The sequence below is a fragment of the Sylvia atricapilla genome, chromosome 3, assembly GCF_009819655.1.
Source record: "Sylvia atricapilla isolate bSylAtr1 chromosome 3, bSylAtr1.pri, whole genome shotgun sequence".
Lineage (NCBI taxonomy): Eukaryota > Metazoa > Chordata > Aves > Passeriformes > Sylviidae > Sylvia > Sylvia atricapilla.
The window spans coordinates 45,479,826-45,493,574 of NC_089142.1; the positions used below are offsets into that span (position 1 = coordinate 45,479,826).

Below are 13,749 nucleotides of genomic sequence, written 5' to 3' on the forward strand. Positions count from 1 at the left end.
AGGGATAATTGTTTAGTGCCTCAAGTAATCAGTGAAAATCCAGGACAAAATTCCTGCTATCTGTTTTGGCCAAATTTAAATAGCTTTAGTGTCACCGTTATTACAGTGTTGCCAGATTTGCTGTTAACAGTCCCATTATGCTAAATAGAGGCTGATCAACTTGTTGCAAAGCCAATGTTATGTTGTCACTGCAGAAAACACTTCAAAGGCAGTGACAATATGCAGAGTTCAGGACAGAAGTCTGTTCTGAGTGTCCCGTAGCACATCATCTTCACTGTATTCTCAGGCAGGAGTTAATGCACTGCCAAGATGCAAAATGAGATGAAATCATGATTAGAAAAGCTTTAATTTTTATTTCATTAAAATATCTATTAATTGAATCCCATTGAGGCAGAGAATACTGTATAGTTGCAGTCTACCTTAGATCTAGTTTCCCATAAAGAAAAGAGGGTGTGACTGTCTTAGAGTACCCACAAAACAGGTGATCAAGTAGAGTGCAGCTAGATGGATTTTTTTTCCCCTCACTGAGTTACATGATTATGAGCACCAGCAAGATTACACAGTATCTTAAAAACTTAACAGTAGGTCTATGGGGTTGATGCAGCACCTAACTGGAACAGTCAGAACTTTAGTAGAGTCCTGAGTGCATTTTGTAGGCATAGGCATCCCAAATCCTGTCAAACATAAGGTTTCAACTCTTGGCAGTTGTATCAGGCAGAAGCAATATCAACTGTTACCTAGAACCCTGCTACATAATGAAAATCTGGATTAAGATAATGCAAGAAAAATTGTCAAAATCTCTATAAACATCCCAGTTAGGTCTGTTTCTTAGATGCAGCACCCTGACAGCACCTTTGTTTATTGCATTTACAGGGAAATGGTTGGCTTGCCAGTCAATGGATAACCAAATCTTGATTTTTGGAGCTCAGAACAGATTCAGATTAAACAAAAAGAAAATTTTCAAAGGTCACATGGTAGCTGGCTATGCTTGTCAAGTGGATTTTTCACCTGATATGAGGTAAGTTTTGTGGGAAAGAACTTCATTGCAAGTAGAGACACTAAATTTCCTTTTAAATCCCCTGCAACATTCATGAATGCACAGTCATCCTGTTAGCTCAGCACTGGGCAGAGCTCCCCTGCCAAGCAGCAGAACAGAAAGTTTACTCTTAGCATCTGATAGGAGCAAGAGAGGCTTCCACATCTGACACCCATCTTTTTGCACATGGTGTGCAGTGCAGGGTCTGTTCCCACAATGTACACTTCTCTAGAGTATCTGGGATTTGAACTCACCCAGTTTCCCCAATTTGTAAGTCTGGTGTGGGCATCCTCATTTACTATTCAGACAACCATCTCTTCCTTCCCGTTGGCTTAGTAATGCTCATACATTTAGTACTGTATGCACATAAGGTAAGAGTTACTGTAAAAACTGGGGAATAACCTCAGCAAACCCAGAGGAAAAAGCACGTATAATTTTAAAGGAACTTGCGGCACTTTCTCTTGGGTTCCAATAGCACAGTGCTGGGTATAATCACACTGCTTAGCACATTTACCTTGCAGTTGATGAATCACCTTCTGCAGGACTTGTGTTCTCCTAGAGCACAGCATGAATGCTAATTCCTTGGTAGGTATGTTTGCTGGCTGTGTCAGATGAGAAGCTCCCTGGGTGAAGCTCTTTTCTGTTGCTCAGTTGCTACTTGTAATAGCATACAATCAGTCTGCACACATGACACAACTTTCATTTTATTCCTGTTAATACAGCTATGTGATATCTGGAGATGCAGATGGGAAACTAAACATCTGGGACTGGAAGACCACAAAACTCTACAGCAGGTTAAAAGCACATGACAAAGTCTGTATCGGTGCGGTGTGGCATCCACACGAAACATCCAAAGTCATTACGTGTGGCTGGGATGGTCTGATTAAACTATGGGACTAAAGAGGATGCTACAGAGACCTAAAGATTTAAGTCCTGCATACATCTGAGATTAGAGTGCATTCTGCTGTAAGGATGGGTAGGCATTTGTAATACTGCAGTTCTCAGCTCACTGTATATATGTACTAAACACCAGGAAATTCAGAAGACTCAAGTGAAAGGATATAATTCTAAATATGGCATCTGGGAATGAGAAGCTAAGCTGAGGTCATCTGAAGCATGCAGAATCATGTGCCAGTTTGTCTTGCCTCTGGTTGTGCAAAACACTCTTGTAAAATAAAATAATTTTAAGAAAAATATTTTTGTGGTTCTGACTGTCAGTTAGTTTAAAGAGAAAACCAGCAATTGTGTAACTTTTTCCTAAGAAGAAATCTTTGGTACTACTGCAACTGAGCTGGGAAAGATAAGCACAAACCACTTGCTGAGATTTGCTAATTCACAGTAGAAATGAAAAATTAATTGCAAGTCAGCAGTTGTCAGGTGAACTCTATCAACCGAAGATGCCATTCATAGTCTTAGTTTCTGTCTGTAGAATCATGAGGAACAATCACTTTCACCTTTGCAAGCAGTCTTCATTTTCAGGGTTTTCCTTGTAATGGTTGTGTGCTGTGTATTGCTTTTTTGTCTTCCCATATGCTATTCTGTTCCAATAAGCATGACATGTTAAAAAAAAAAAAAGTGAATGTCTCTTGTTCTGTTTGGAATAGTTTGTATTTTAAGCCCCATGTGGGTTTTGATAATTTCATGTATATACATGTCACACTTTTTCTCTTTGAAGAACTTATTTTTAATAAATCTTTTTATAAAAACTCTGCTTATCTTTATTCAATTTTTCTGTCTTGCAACGTCCATATAAAATATTTTCTGCCATTTAGTATTTTAATGTGCAGTTGTGTCAGTGTTCAGATAAACTCATTCTCTTGCAGTATTCATTTAAAACTAAGGCAAGTTGGCAGCAGGAGAAAAAAAAGACCTTTTGGCTCCCTGTCTGATCTCTTTTTTGGGCACATAAAAATAAATGCATATAGCAAATTTTATCCCATTGATCAGTCTTGAATTACAGTTTTGAATTACAGTGTGTTGTTTACTGTAAATCCAATCACTGCTCAACTTACAAAGGATAGCAGAGGAATAATTGCCTTAATTGACAGCAGGATAGAAGCTGAGACAGAAAATCCCAAATGGCTGAGATGGAAGGAAATGGTTGGTTGTTTTGTTGAGGTTTGGGTTGTTTGACTGGTTGCAAGAAATTCTTTCAAAGAGTGAGTTACACAAGTTAGGCCCTTGTGAGTGAACAGCATTTTTAGGCCAACTCTAACGCTGAGTTCAAGAGGCATTCCACTGTCAGTCCGTGCTGTTGTGTAACTGCAGTGAGTTTACACATCCCTGGTTACTTTCCCACTCCAGCAGCCTTGTGTGCCTGAAAAACTCCACACACTCTTTTCACTTCAGGCACCATCCTGGTGGAAACTGGGTATAGCCCAGCCTTCTTCCCATGCAAGTACTGAGATAAGAAACAATAGAGCCTAGAAAGAAAGAGCTGGTCCAGCGTGTCCTGAGGACTGATCCTCTGTAGGGAGAGAAGAGGCTGTTCCTGCTTCTCTGCTCTTCAGGATGTGGGTGGGAAAGAGCTGTTGCTGTCTTGCAGAGGATGAATTTCTGATGTGCTTTTCACAGGGAAGGTTTGATTCCTGAGCTGGGAGTTGAGGTCTGGTGTGTGTTGTGTGCCAGGTGCTGCTTCAAGAGAAAGTGGGCTGGGGTGATTTGGAATGGATTTTCTCCTTCAAATACATTTCCCAAATGGATATGTGGCAGTGTGCCCTGACTCTTAACAGCTTATATGTAAAGGGAAAGAGGGAGGAAAAGAGGAATAGAGCAGATAAAAATCTTCCCACAGGAACACAGACTGGCTTTCACATCAGAAACACCTTTCCCAAATGCTTAAAACCATTTAAATCATAATACACAAAATGCTTGGCTCTGTTGTTGGTAGTGTCTTTTTCTATGTGTCACCTACCAGGCTGAACTTTAGATACATACTTGTAAAATAGTATATGCAGAATATAAAAATAAGTGTATAAACTCTTGTAGTCATATACTGGGTATTGTCTTTGGTGGCAAAAAAACTAAGAAATGTTTCGATCAGTTCTGCTGGAATTGATGAATTGGGATTAAACGGTTGCAGCAAGCCCAGAATCAAAATTGCCCTAGAAACTTTCAGATAAAATCCTTTGTCCCTCACAGTTGGTCACTGCATTAATCTTTTGTGGAATTTCTCACATCTGCATTGAAGCCTGCAGGGGGAATTTTCATGAGGCTAATTCCCTCTTGTTGCAAATTGCAAAGCTCACCTTGTCAGCTAGTTTGCTGTGCACAAGGATAGATGTGTGTGTGTGAGTGAGGTGCGAGCCCAGACTTGTTTTTCCAGCAGCCACCTGGGAGGAGATTCTTTCTGGGCTAATCAACTCAAATCATGTCCTTCTCTTCCCAGTTTCATGTTTCACCAGAAACTGGTCTATTACAGGTGTTGGTCAAGGCAAGTCTAGGCTGAGACCTCTGCGCTAAACTTAGCCTGTGAGCAGACAGATTCAGGGAAAAGACAGTATTGGGAGAAAAGGGAAGAGTGCATTTTGAGATCCCTGGTTAATTTTCCTCAGACACTAATGGGGAATGCAGCATAGTGATTCAAGCTGAAAGGACATCTCGGGAGGGCTGAAGGGGAGTGTGTTGCACTGCCAGGAAGGAATACAGGCAAGCTGGACTGCAGGGCTGCCATCACAGCATCGTTATTTTGTTCCCCTTGATCGTGCGCCTGTAACTTTCAGAAGTGACATGCCAATATGTTGCTGCTTTTATTAATACTGCTTGCTTTTATAGCAGAAGTTTTACAGGTCAGTCAACTGTCTCCATCGTTCTTGGAGTCCTGTTTGGGAAAATTGATAGTTCCTTTGACCTTTTGCCAGTTTTTTCTTGGACTTCTTTCATATGCAAGAGGGGGAAATAGCCCACATATCCTCGTGCATCTTGCTGGTAAGGAGGCTGGCTGTCTTGAAGCAGATGGTCTTGGCATCTGTCTTGCTCAGAGTTTATAGCTGTCCCCAGTAAGATGGAGTTGCTCAGTCTTTGCCCTCATTACAAAGAACAAACATCAAAATTACTGTACATCCAGAAAAGTCCAAGATTGTCTTGTAGAAATCCGATTTTTAGCAGCAGGCAGATGTTCAGTACGCTGTTTAACGCTGTGGTCTTTAACAGCTGATTTAAACAGGGAGCCTTGCAGCTCCAGCAGCCCAGTAACACGATGTACTTTCCTTCTTTCTACCAGCTGGTTATTACAAAATCCTGCTCCCGTTTGCTAGGAAGACTCCATATGACAAGCAGCCTGCACGAGGGGGAAAACGCAGAGAGCAGAGGAGGGAGGGGAGTTTAGCTTGGAAGTTTTTGCTTGTTTTATAAACAGTATAACCTATACACCAGAAAAAATCAGTTGCCAGGGATGTTCCTCTGGAGACTACTTAAGGGACTCGTTACTGTTGATTGACTTCACTAGCATACACTCAAAAATTTAAGCCTCATATTTTGCAGTAAAATATGTCTTTTCTCTTAGGCGTGCTGATAAGCAAAACAGACACCACAGCTGTCTTGCAGAACTACGAGAAAACTGCTTGTGGCAGGGTTATGTTTACAGAAGCTGCTTGCAGAATTTAAAGCTTTCAGAAACAAACTGCAACAACTTTCAGTGGGCCATGGACCTATAAATTCACCAGGCACACTGGAAATTTGTCCTCAGACATGTTTGTTATCTTGTATGACAGAACATTTAAAGTGTGTTAAATTCACTAAGCCTGTCTGAGCCTCCTGTTGCCCTGCTTCACACCACTGGGGAACTGCTCAAATGAAACATTGCTGCATTGGTCAAGAGAGTAAGAGGTTCTCATTGGGCCTTGGGGTTGTTTTGGTTAATCTGGAATATATCAAGGCTAACTGAGCCTGCCTCTCTGGTTTGGGAAAGGAAGGCAGCAACACAAGTCCCCTGGAGAGTCATTTCAGTAATAGGAACTTTATGGAGCTTCAAGACCACTGACAGTTACCCAGACATAGTTCTGGAAGCTGCAAATCTTTCCTATTCTCCCAGCATAATTGCCCCACAGTTGGTGTCTTGCTCCTATTCCCCAGCAAAACTCTTTAACTGAGTAATAAGTCTTCCTCACTTTTTTTTTTTTTTTTTTTTTTTTTTTTTTTTTTTTTTTTGGCAGAGTTTAAACTCTTGCAAAATGATATTAAGAGAAGAAAAAAAAAGAAGAAGAAAAATGCCCTATCCTAGAAGAGCTGTAACAATTTCACCTCCCGCCTTAGCTTGCTCCAGTCTGATTTCCTCAAGCACCCCCAGGCCTTTGCCCAGGGCTATTGCTCATGTTTTGCCTTGGCATCCCCATAGAGTCCTACTCTTTCAGCTCCTCCTCATGTACTCTCTCAAACAATAATCCCTTCCAGTATTCCTTGGAGATAAAAAAGGGAACTCAGACTCTGAAATCATTTGTCAGGCCAGACATCCACAGGAAAAAGAAGGGAGGCCCATTCCCTGGAGTTTCTAAAACCTTGCTGAGTTTTGTCAGAAGAGCTTCCCTGCAGCAAGTTCCTTTCTCTGCCCTGATGCTGATGCTTGGGGCAGCAGGATGGGTTTTGTTTGCTTTTTGTCATTATTCCTCCAATATTAAATGAGTGGAACAACATTATAGAATATTTCTTCCTGGATCCTGGATTCTCCCATTTCTTGGAGAAATTTTTCTTCCATAAAGAAGTTGGAAGTCATTTCAGGGCCTCTGCTGCCTGGTAAGTCAGTTTGAGAGGTCAGCATGGGCTTGTCTGGTGAAGTCCCTGTGTCTTGGCTGCTCCTGGCTGGCATCAGTGGAGAGACACCTGTCCTCCTAGGGCACTGCTGCTGCTGCTGCCTCAGAGGTTGCACCAATACAGGCACCTGTCCCAAACTCCCTGCAAGGGCAGTGGCACCCTGCGTGGTGGCTCCACTCTAGATATTTGCAGGTGGATGCAATGGTGGGACTCACGTGGTTTGTGATTGATTTAGAAATAGAATTTCAAATATAGAGGAGGGAAATACCAGCTGAGACACTGAAGCATTTTCATTACTTGCAGAAGTTTTGTACTGTGTATACCACTGCACTTTCCTTCAGAAAACTGCTTAAACTCGAAGATCTGTGTTGCTAATCCTCCAAAAAGAGCAGGGACAGGCACTGCTATTCACATTTGAGTCATCACGTCTAGGCAGTGCAAAGTGGCCCCCTGTTTTCCCTGTTTAAGATGCTGCCTACTGGGATAAGGGATGTAACACGGGCTGTCTTTGCAAAGGTCTCCTTCTGAACCAGGCAAAACTCTTTACATGGGGTCAAACTGCACCGTGAGCAGGGACTTCTATTTAAGGACAGAGATCCATTCATTACTGCAGGTGGTTCCCTTCAAGAGCCAAGCTTGCTCTGCAGATGCTGCCCCTGAAAGCCAGAGGAGGGGGCAGGTATAAATATGTCTCTGAATGTAGGTCAGCTCTGAACTTCCACTGCCACTAAACCAGGTCTCTACTGACTGCAATTCAATGTCACATTGTGTTAACAAGCAGGAAAAAATCAAGAGTGATTTCCTACTGAATAACCCTGAGTATCCTTTCAAGGACAAGGGAGCGGCTAATGAAGCTCATGAAATCAAAGTTTTGTAATGAACCAGATGGTCTCAGCTGTTGAATCATTCATCAGAGAGAATGAGTGCCATTTCTTCAGGTGTATTACTGGGTGATATGTCTTCTTGGCATCTGCCAAGAAAGGCCAGACATATGTTCCCTTTACGCTTTCTTTGTTCTTTCACAGTTGAGAGGCGCTCGAAGAACAACCCTTCACAAGTCACAATGGGATCAAAGCCTGGGGCCAGAGTACATGTAATAAATGACAGGGTTTGGAGCGCAGCAGGAGGTCAGACCCTTGTTTAGGCAAATTTTGGAACCTCCAAGGAAGCCAATGTGACATTCAGAAAAGTCCCAGTTTTCCTGGAGTAGTGTATTAGTGTTATAAAAAATTCCCCTCTGTGCTGCCATGGGATCAACATGGAAAGTTCATGCTGCAGTATCAGCTGGGATAGTTTGAGAGGATTTACATCTGTTGCTTCTCTTCGTCTTCACCAGATTATGGACAGCACCTGTAAGTTCTGATTCACAAATGTGTGTGGTTTATAAATCACTGTGAGCCTGTCTGAAAGAGAAACGCCCTCACACCCATAAAAGGATTTTTGAAAGTAGAATTGCCCCTACCCCTGGGTCATCTCTGCAAGGATCCACTTTAGATCAGACTGAAACCTCTCCTGGTGGAGTTGTCCACCAGGACAACTGGTGTAATAATGGCTCCACATCAGGAACAAAACACCTGTCACCTTTGATTTGATTGGGATTGGCACTGGTGGCTGTGGCCACCATGAATGGCCTGAGGACTGGGCAGGAAGGAGGCTCCTGGGCTGGAAGCAATGGACTGGCTTCTCTGGAGAGCTGATGCACGTGACTGCAGGGAGTGTGGGGAGCTGCCCAGTGCACCTGGGGACAGCAGGCCAGGAGAATGGGGGGAGAGCAGAGCTGGGTAACACCTGTAATGGTGATGCTGAACAGATCTGGGGCTGAATCTGACTTCCTTCATGGCCCTGCAGTTCCCAGTCTCCAGGCTGTGGCTACAAGGGCAGAAGGCCTGTCCACACTTTTTGTGGTGTGTGGGTTTAGTGGTGTTCTCTGCACCTGTCCCTTGAAGAAGGGGAAAGCTGTGGTGATATCTGTGCAGGTATGATCTAGGAAGAGTTGTGGAGTGCAACACTGGAATGTGGTTACTGCATGGAGATAATTGTCAGGGACAATTGTGCTTGGCTATGGCAGTGGGTAGATACAGACCCCACAGAACATCCCTCAGCAGCAGCCTGTCCACTGCAGCAGTCAGCCAGCACTGGCCTGTGTCCCTGGGCACATACCTGGCAGCTCAGTCATTAGGAGACAGGAACTGAATTCATTTAAAGGTCTATCCTTTAGGTAAAAGAGATCAATAAAAGGGAAGGGGTAAGGGCAAAAAAGCAAGACCTCAGAAAGGAAGGCTGTAACTCTGCTCTAAGAGATGTGAAGTAGAAAAGCACAAAGAGTGCATTAAATAAGCACTGTTCATTTTTTTATATAATATCGCAAAACTGCCTGCAGAATGATAAATGGCTTTTATCTACCCTGTATTAGAGATAAGGTTTTCTTTAAAATTACCATCGTTATTGGAATCTATTTTACCAAAGATATATTTGCTGTAGCCTGAAGTGTTCCTGACACTACCTGGCAATTCGAAACAAGAGATTAGCTGAGGGTTTATTAAACTCCCTTACTAACCAAAGAACCAGGATGGACCTCTACTCCACTTCTGTAATTTGCATATCACTATTTTTACTGCAGGGAAATAAACGATGGAAGATGTGCATCTGTTTTGAATTTTAACATCTGAGAGAGGTCATGTAATTTATTTTTAACCTCTATCTATTGGTTTCTTGAACAAATGATAATAAGCTACTAGGCTACTTTAAGACTAGTTAGGAGGAAAAACCTGTGTGCTAGAGCCCCTATTTTTATACCTCATTAATAAATCAGGACTTGCAGCTGGACTTTTGCCACCCCGTTATTTGAAAAATGGGAGTTGAGCCATTCTGCGGTGCAGTGAGCATGGCCATTCCAACGTGTCAGATATTAGTTTAGGAAATCCTGGCAGCTTCTTGCATTTTGATGGCTGCTCATGGCTCTACATCATTAAACAACGTCAGTACTTAATGTATGAGAGTTGTAGCAAGGCTGGCTACAACTGAACTGGCTGCTACTTCTTTGGCTGTCATAAAGAAGACATTTCTTACTCATTTTTCGGAGGCTGTGGATCTCTTGGATTACCTGGTTCAGGGATTGCAATACGTAGCTCAGTCCCGAGGAAAGCACTTTGCCCAACCCCTTGGGCATGGAGAATTCGACACATCAGTATCAGGTCATCTTGATTTTGATGCAGAGCTGAGGCTGTGGTGGGCACCCACAGTACCCTGCTCTGGGTGTCTGCAATGCCCTGGTCCAGGTGGGATGTGCAGGAGCAGAAACAGGAGCTACTTTTATAGAATCATAAACTATCATCTCAAGTTGGAAGGGACCCAATAAGGATCATCAAGACCAACTCGCTGCTCCTCACAGGACCTAAAACTAAACCAGGTTACTAAGAGAGTCATGCAGATATTCCCTGAACTCTGACTTGGTGCCATGATTGCTTCCCTGGGAAGCCTGTTACAGTGACTAACCACTTTCTGGGTGAAGAACCTTTTCCTCACACCCCATCTAGATTCCCCCTGACACAGTTTCATTCCCTTTTTTCATGTCCTGTCACTGGAGAGAGGAGACCATCATCTCCCCTCCACCACCTCCCTTGAGAAAGTTGTAGACTTGTAGAAGTCAGAAACCAAAGACAGTTAAGAAGTTCACTTAACAAAGACATGAAAGTGGTAACATCTTGTATTTTAATGCAAAGTTTAGTGTCAAAATTCATCTAAAGGTAAGAAAAAAATCCAACCTGCTATATATTTTTTAGCTCCCCCCATTCCTCAGCTCTTTTGGGAATGTCAGAGGTTCCGAGGGGCACTGCAGACAATCCACATCCCAGGATGCAGAGCCCCAGCACAGCTGCAGTCCAGGGCACCTGCTTGGGCCATCCCCTCTGCCAGCACCAGTGCAGATCCAGGGTCTGGCCTCCTTATGCCAGAGAGAGGCAGGGTGGTGAGGAGGTGGCAGGCATCCAGGCACAGTACTGGAAAAGGCATCAGGAAATGTTCAACTAAACCCCAAAACAAACAAAAAAGACCAGGTGGCACTTCCATCTCTTCCATGTATCTCACTAGATCAAAAACCACTTGCTGCAGCCATTGCATGAGTCAGTTCAATCAAGCTGTTCTTTGAGCAGATGAACCAGGGAAGCCCTGTCTTCTGTGGCTGAAGGCTCTTGTGGGTGAGGAACGGGAGCGCTGGCAGCAGCTTATCCAGCAGCTGTGTCTCTGTCCCACCATCTCCTGTGTCAGAAGCGTTGAAGTCACTTTCTGCAAACAGACTAGCTTAAAAAACCTAAGTCAGGGCACTCAGAAACTGCTCAAAGAAATAGGAATTTAGTTTGGTGGTGATATCTGTCTCTGCCAAATTCAGCTGAAATTTGCCAGTGGGTTCAAGAACTTACTATTCTTGCCTAAAATTTGTTCCATAGGAAACAAGGCCAAAGTAAAAAAGGTTCAAATCAAAGATAATCACTACAGAGAAGTAACATTTGACACTTTTTTGTAAAGATACCTCATCACAAGCACTCTCCTGCCCCATGGCTGGCCCAGGTCAGCCAGCAGAGCCTCTCAGGGCAGCCCCAGAGGGATTCCCTCCTTGCAGGCATGATTAACCATGGGGCAGCCTGGAAAAGCCGTGCTTTTAGCTCCCCCAGACAAACCTTTACAGAAACCTCTGTCCTCTGGGACAACATACCCACTGGCAAATATATTGCTATACAAATCTGTACCATGTATCTTCTCCTAGTGCCAGTTCTTTTGACAACACATAAATATAAGAGCCAGTTCATTTTGTTAGCAGTCACTGCGTGCATATTTAGCAACTTCAGCCAGTGACGCCAAAATCCTCTTCAATAACGCTACGGGGCCAGATGGCTCACAGTCACACATCATAAATTCCTTTCTGCTATTTCCATCTTGTATTTACCCAGCTCAGTGTGTAACAGCTACTGGCGTTGAAGGCTTCCTTTTTCAGAAACATCTGTGGTTTGGATAAGTCTTTGTAGGTATGGAAAAGCCTGAAGTCCTTCAGCTCCAGCTCTCGGAGCAGACTGTACCAGTACCGCACCACGGTGCTGTCATTGCCACTGACCTCAAATCCAGGCCAGTGGATGTGCACCTCAAACACCAGCTGTCCTATCTGCTCAACAACATCTTCCAAGATCAGGTTTTCCAAAATTTTCCACTCGGCGCTCTCCACGTCTGCCTTGAGGACATCGATCTGCAACAAAAGCACCATTACTGTGTGAAAACAAGAAACTTTCTGGTTACAGTAACATCTGAGGTCAGGGTGGACCATTTTGCAATACACAAATTCATCTTGTATTAAAAAAAAAAAAAAAAATCAGAAAGTCTCAGAGGACAAACACAGGCAGTACATGTTTCATGCTTGACTGTTCACAGACTTTTTCCTCCTGCCTCCAAGTCATGGTCAAAAAGCTGCATATTCCAAGCTCCTCCTATAACCAAAGCATGTTACTGGTTCCTTCACAATTCTTGAGTGGCATCACAGTTATGAAAAAAAGAAACAGAATCAAATGACAGACCCAAACCCATTAACAGTGATTACCTGCACCATAGTTGAATTGGATTCTCATGAGCCATATGCTACATCCATCACACAAGTGTAAGAGAAGATCAAAGCAAAAAATGAACAGCAGTTCAGATGATCAGCTGCCCTTGGCCAAGCTGCTGGCTGAAGCTTTTACAGGCATCGCTACAGATGCTGAGAGAGGAGGACCAGAACAAAGGATAACTACGCAAAGAGTCTTCAGGATTTTAAGGGCAGCTCCTCCAAAGAAAAAAGGCATAGCAGAAAAGAAGACGCGAAGGTGTTTGAAGGGAATAACTGATTTAACAGAAAAGTGACATGTTCTAGTTTTAGAGGATTATTTAATTTTGTGGTGAGATATTCAACAATCCAACTTCTCACAGCCCGACACAGCTGCAGGTTGACTTTGTTCGGAGATTAGCTGGGGGAGACAATCGATCAGATGCTTTAACATAAAAAGAGCACTTTATCACCATTTCACGCCTGGTAGAAAACAATGACTACACAGCAGCAGTGGTCAGAAGCTGCAGAACTCAGCTTGTTTCCCAAAGTCCAGCAGGGGAAAGTCCTACACCATGAAAGTAGTGTTTGCCTGTGCCAGTTCCACCTGAGTTGATGCATCTGTCCATCTGCTCACACTCAAGAGGGCTTTGAAGTTCTTTCCTCAGAAAAACTGGAGACTTTATTTAGTCAAGAATTCCTAAAAAAAAAAAAAAAAAAAAAAAAAAAAAAAAAAAAAAAAAAAAAAAAAGCCAAAGAAAAACCCCAAAAATAAAACCAAGCAAAAAACTAAGCAAACAAACAAAAAAAACCAAAAAAACCAACTCAGATTCTCTCTGGCAGTCTACCTTAACTATTTGTGGCAGCATCACAAAAGGCACCTGTGCAGGTATAGGAGAGAAATGTGAGCAGGTAATGGAAAAGACTTCCAAGGCAAGTGTTCTCCTAGGCTGTCCCATCCCAGGACACCTGGCTGGTGTCATGCCATGCCCCATCTGTGGGGTTCACAGACGCCTCTGCCCTGGGCACGGGGCAGGGGTTGTGCTGTGAGCACATCTCCAGAACAACCAGAGCTGCGCTTTGCACGGGCCATGGCCAAGATACCACCGGCCGTGGCAGGGGGTGCTCACATCTGCCTTCCCTTGTTCCGTGGATGGCTGACTGGAGATGCCAGGGGCTGGGATGCAGAGCTCACAGCCACGTCAGCCTTCCTCCGGGGCTGTGCCCAGCGCTATGGACGGGCATGGCAGGAATCTGTAGGTGCTGGACACTTGCCCATTCTGGTCTCCGTCTGTAAAACAAGGGTGTTAATCACTGAACGCCCTCTGCGGAGTGCAGGGGTTGAGCACGTGAAGGGCTGCGAGACTTGGGTGGAACAAGCTGTAAAACAGCTGGAAAC

General features: G+C 43.6%; 2 protein-coding genes across 2 annotated transcripts in view; one reads left to right on the top strand and one right to left on the bottom strand.

The window, feature by feature from the left end:
* Positions 1-2,742, top strand: part of CDC40 (cell division cycle 40) — a 38,784-nt gene extending 36,042 nt beyond the window's left edge. The window contains exons 14-15 of the mRNA XM_066315236.1: positions 874-1,018; positions 1,759-2,742. Coding sequence (XP_066171333.1) covers positions 874-1,018; positions 1,759-1,936 — 323 coding nt within the window. The 3' untranslated portion in view covers positions 1,937-2,742. The remainder of the gene's footprint in view (positions 1-873; positions 1,019-1,758) is intronic.
* Positions 2,743-10,472: 7,730 nt separating this feature from the next.
* Positions 10,473-13,749, bottom strand: part of METTL24 (methyltransferase like 24) — a 46,211-nt gene continuing 42,934 nt past the window's right edge. The window contains exon 5 of the mRNA XM_066315237.1: positions 10,473-12,020. Coding sequence (XP_066171334.1) covers positions 11,706-12,020 — 315 coding nt within the window. The 3' untranslated portion in view covers positions 10,473-11,705. The remainder of the gene's footprint in view (positions 12,021-13,749) is intronic.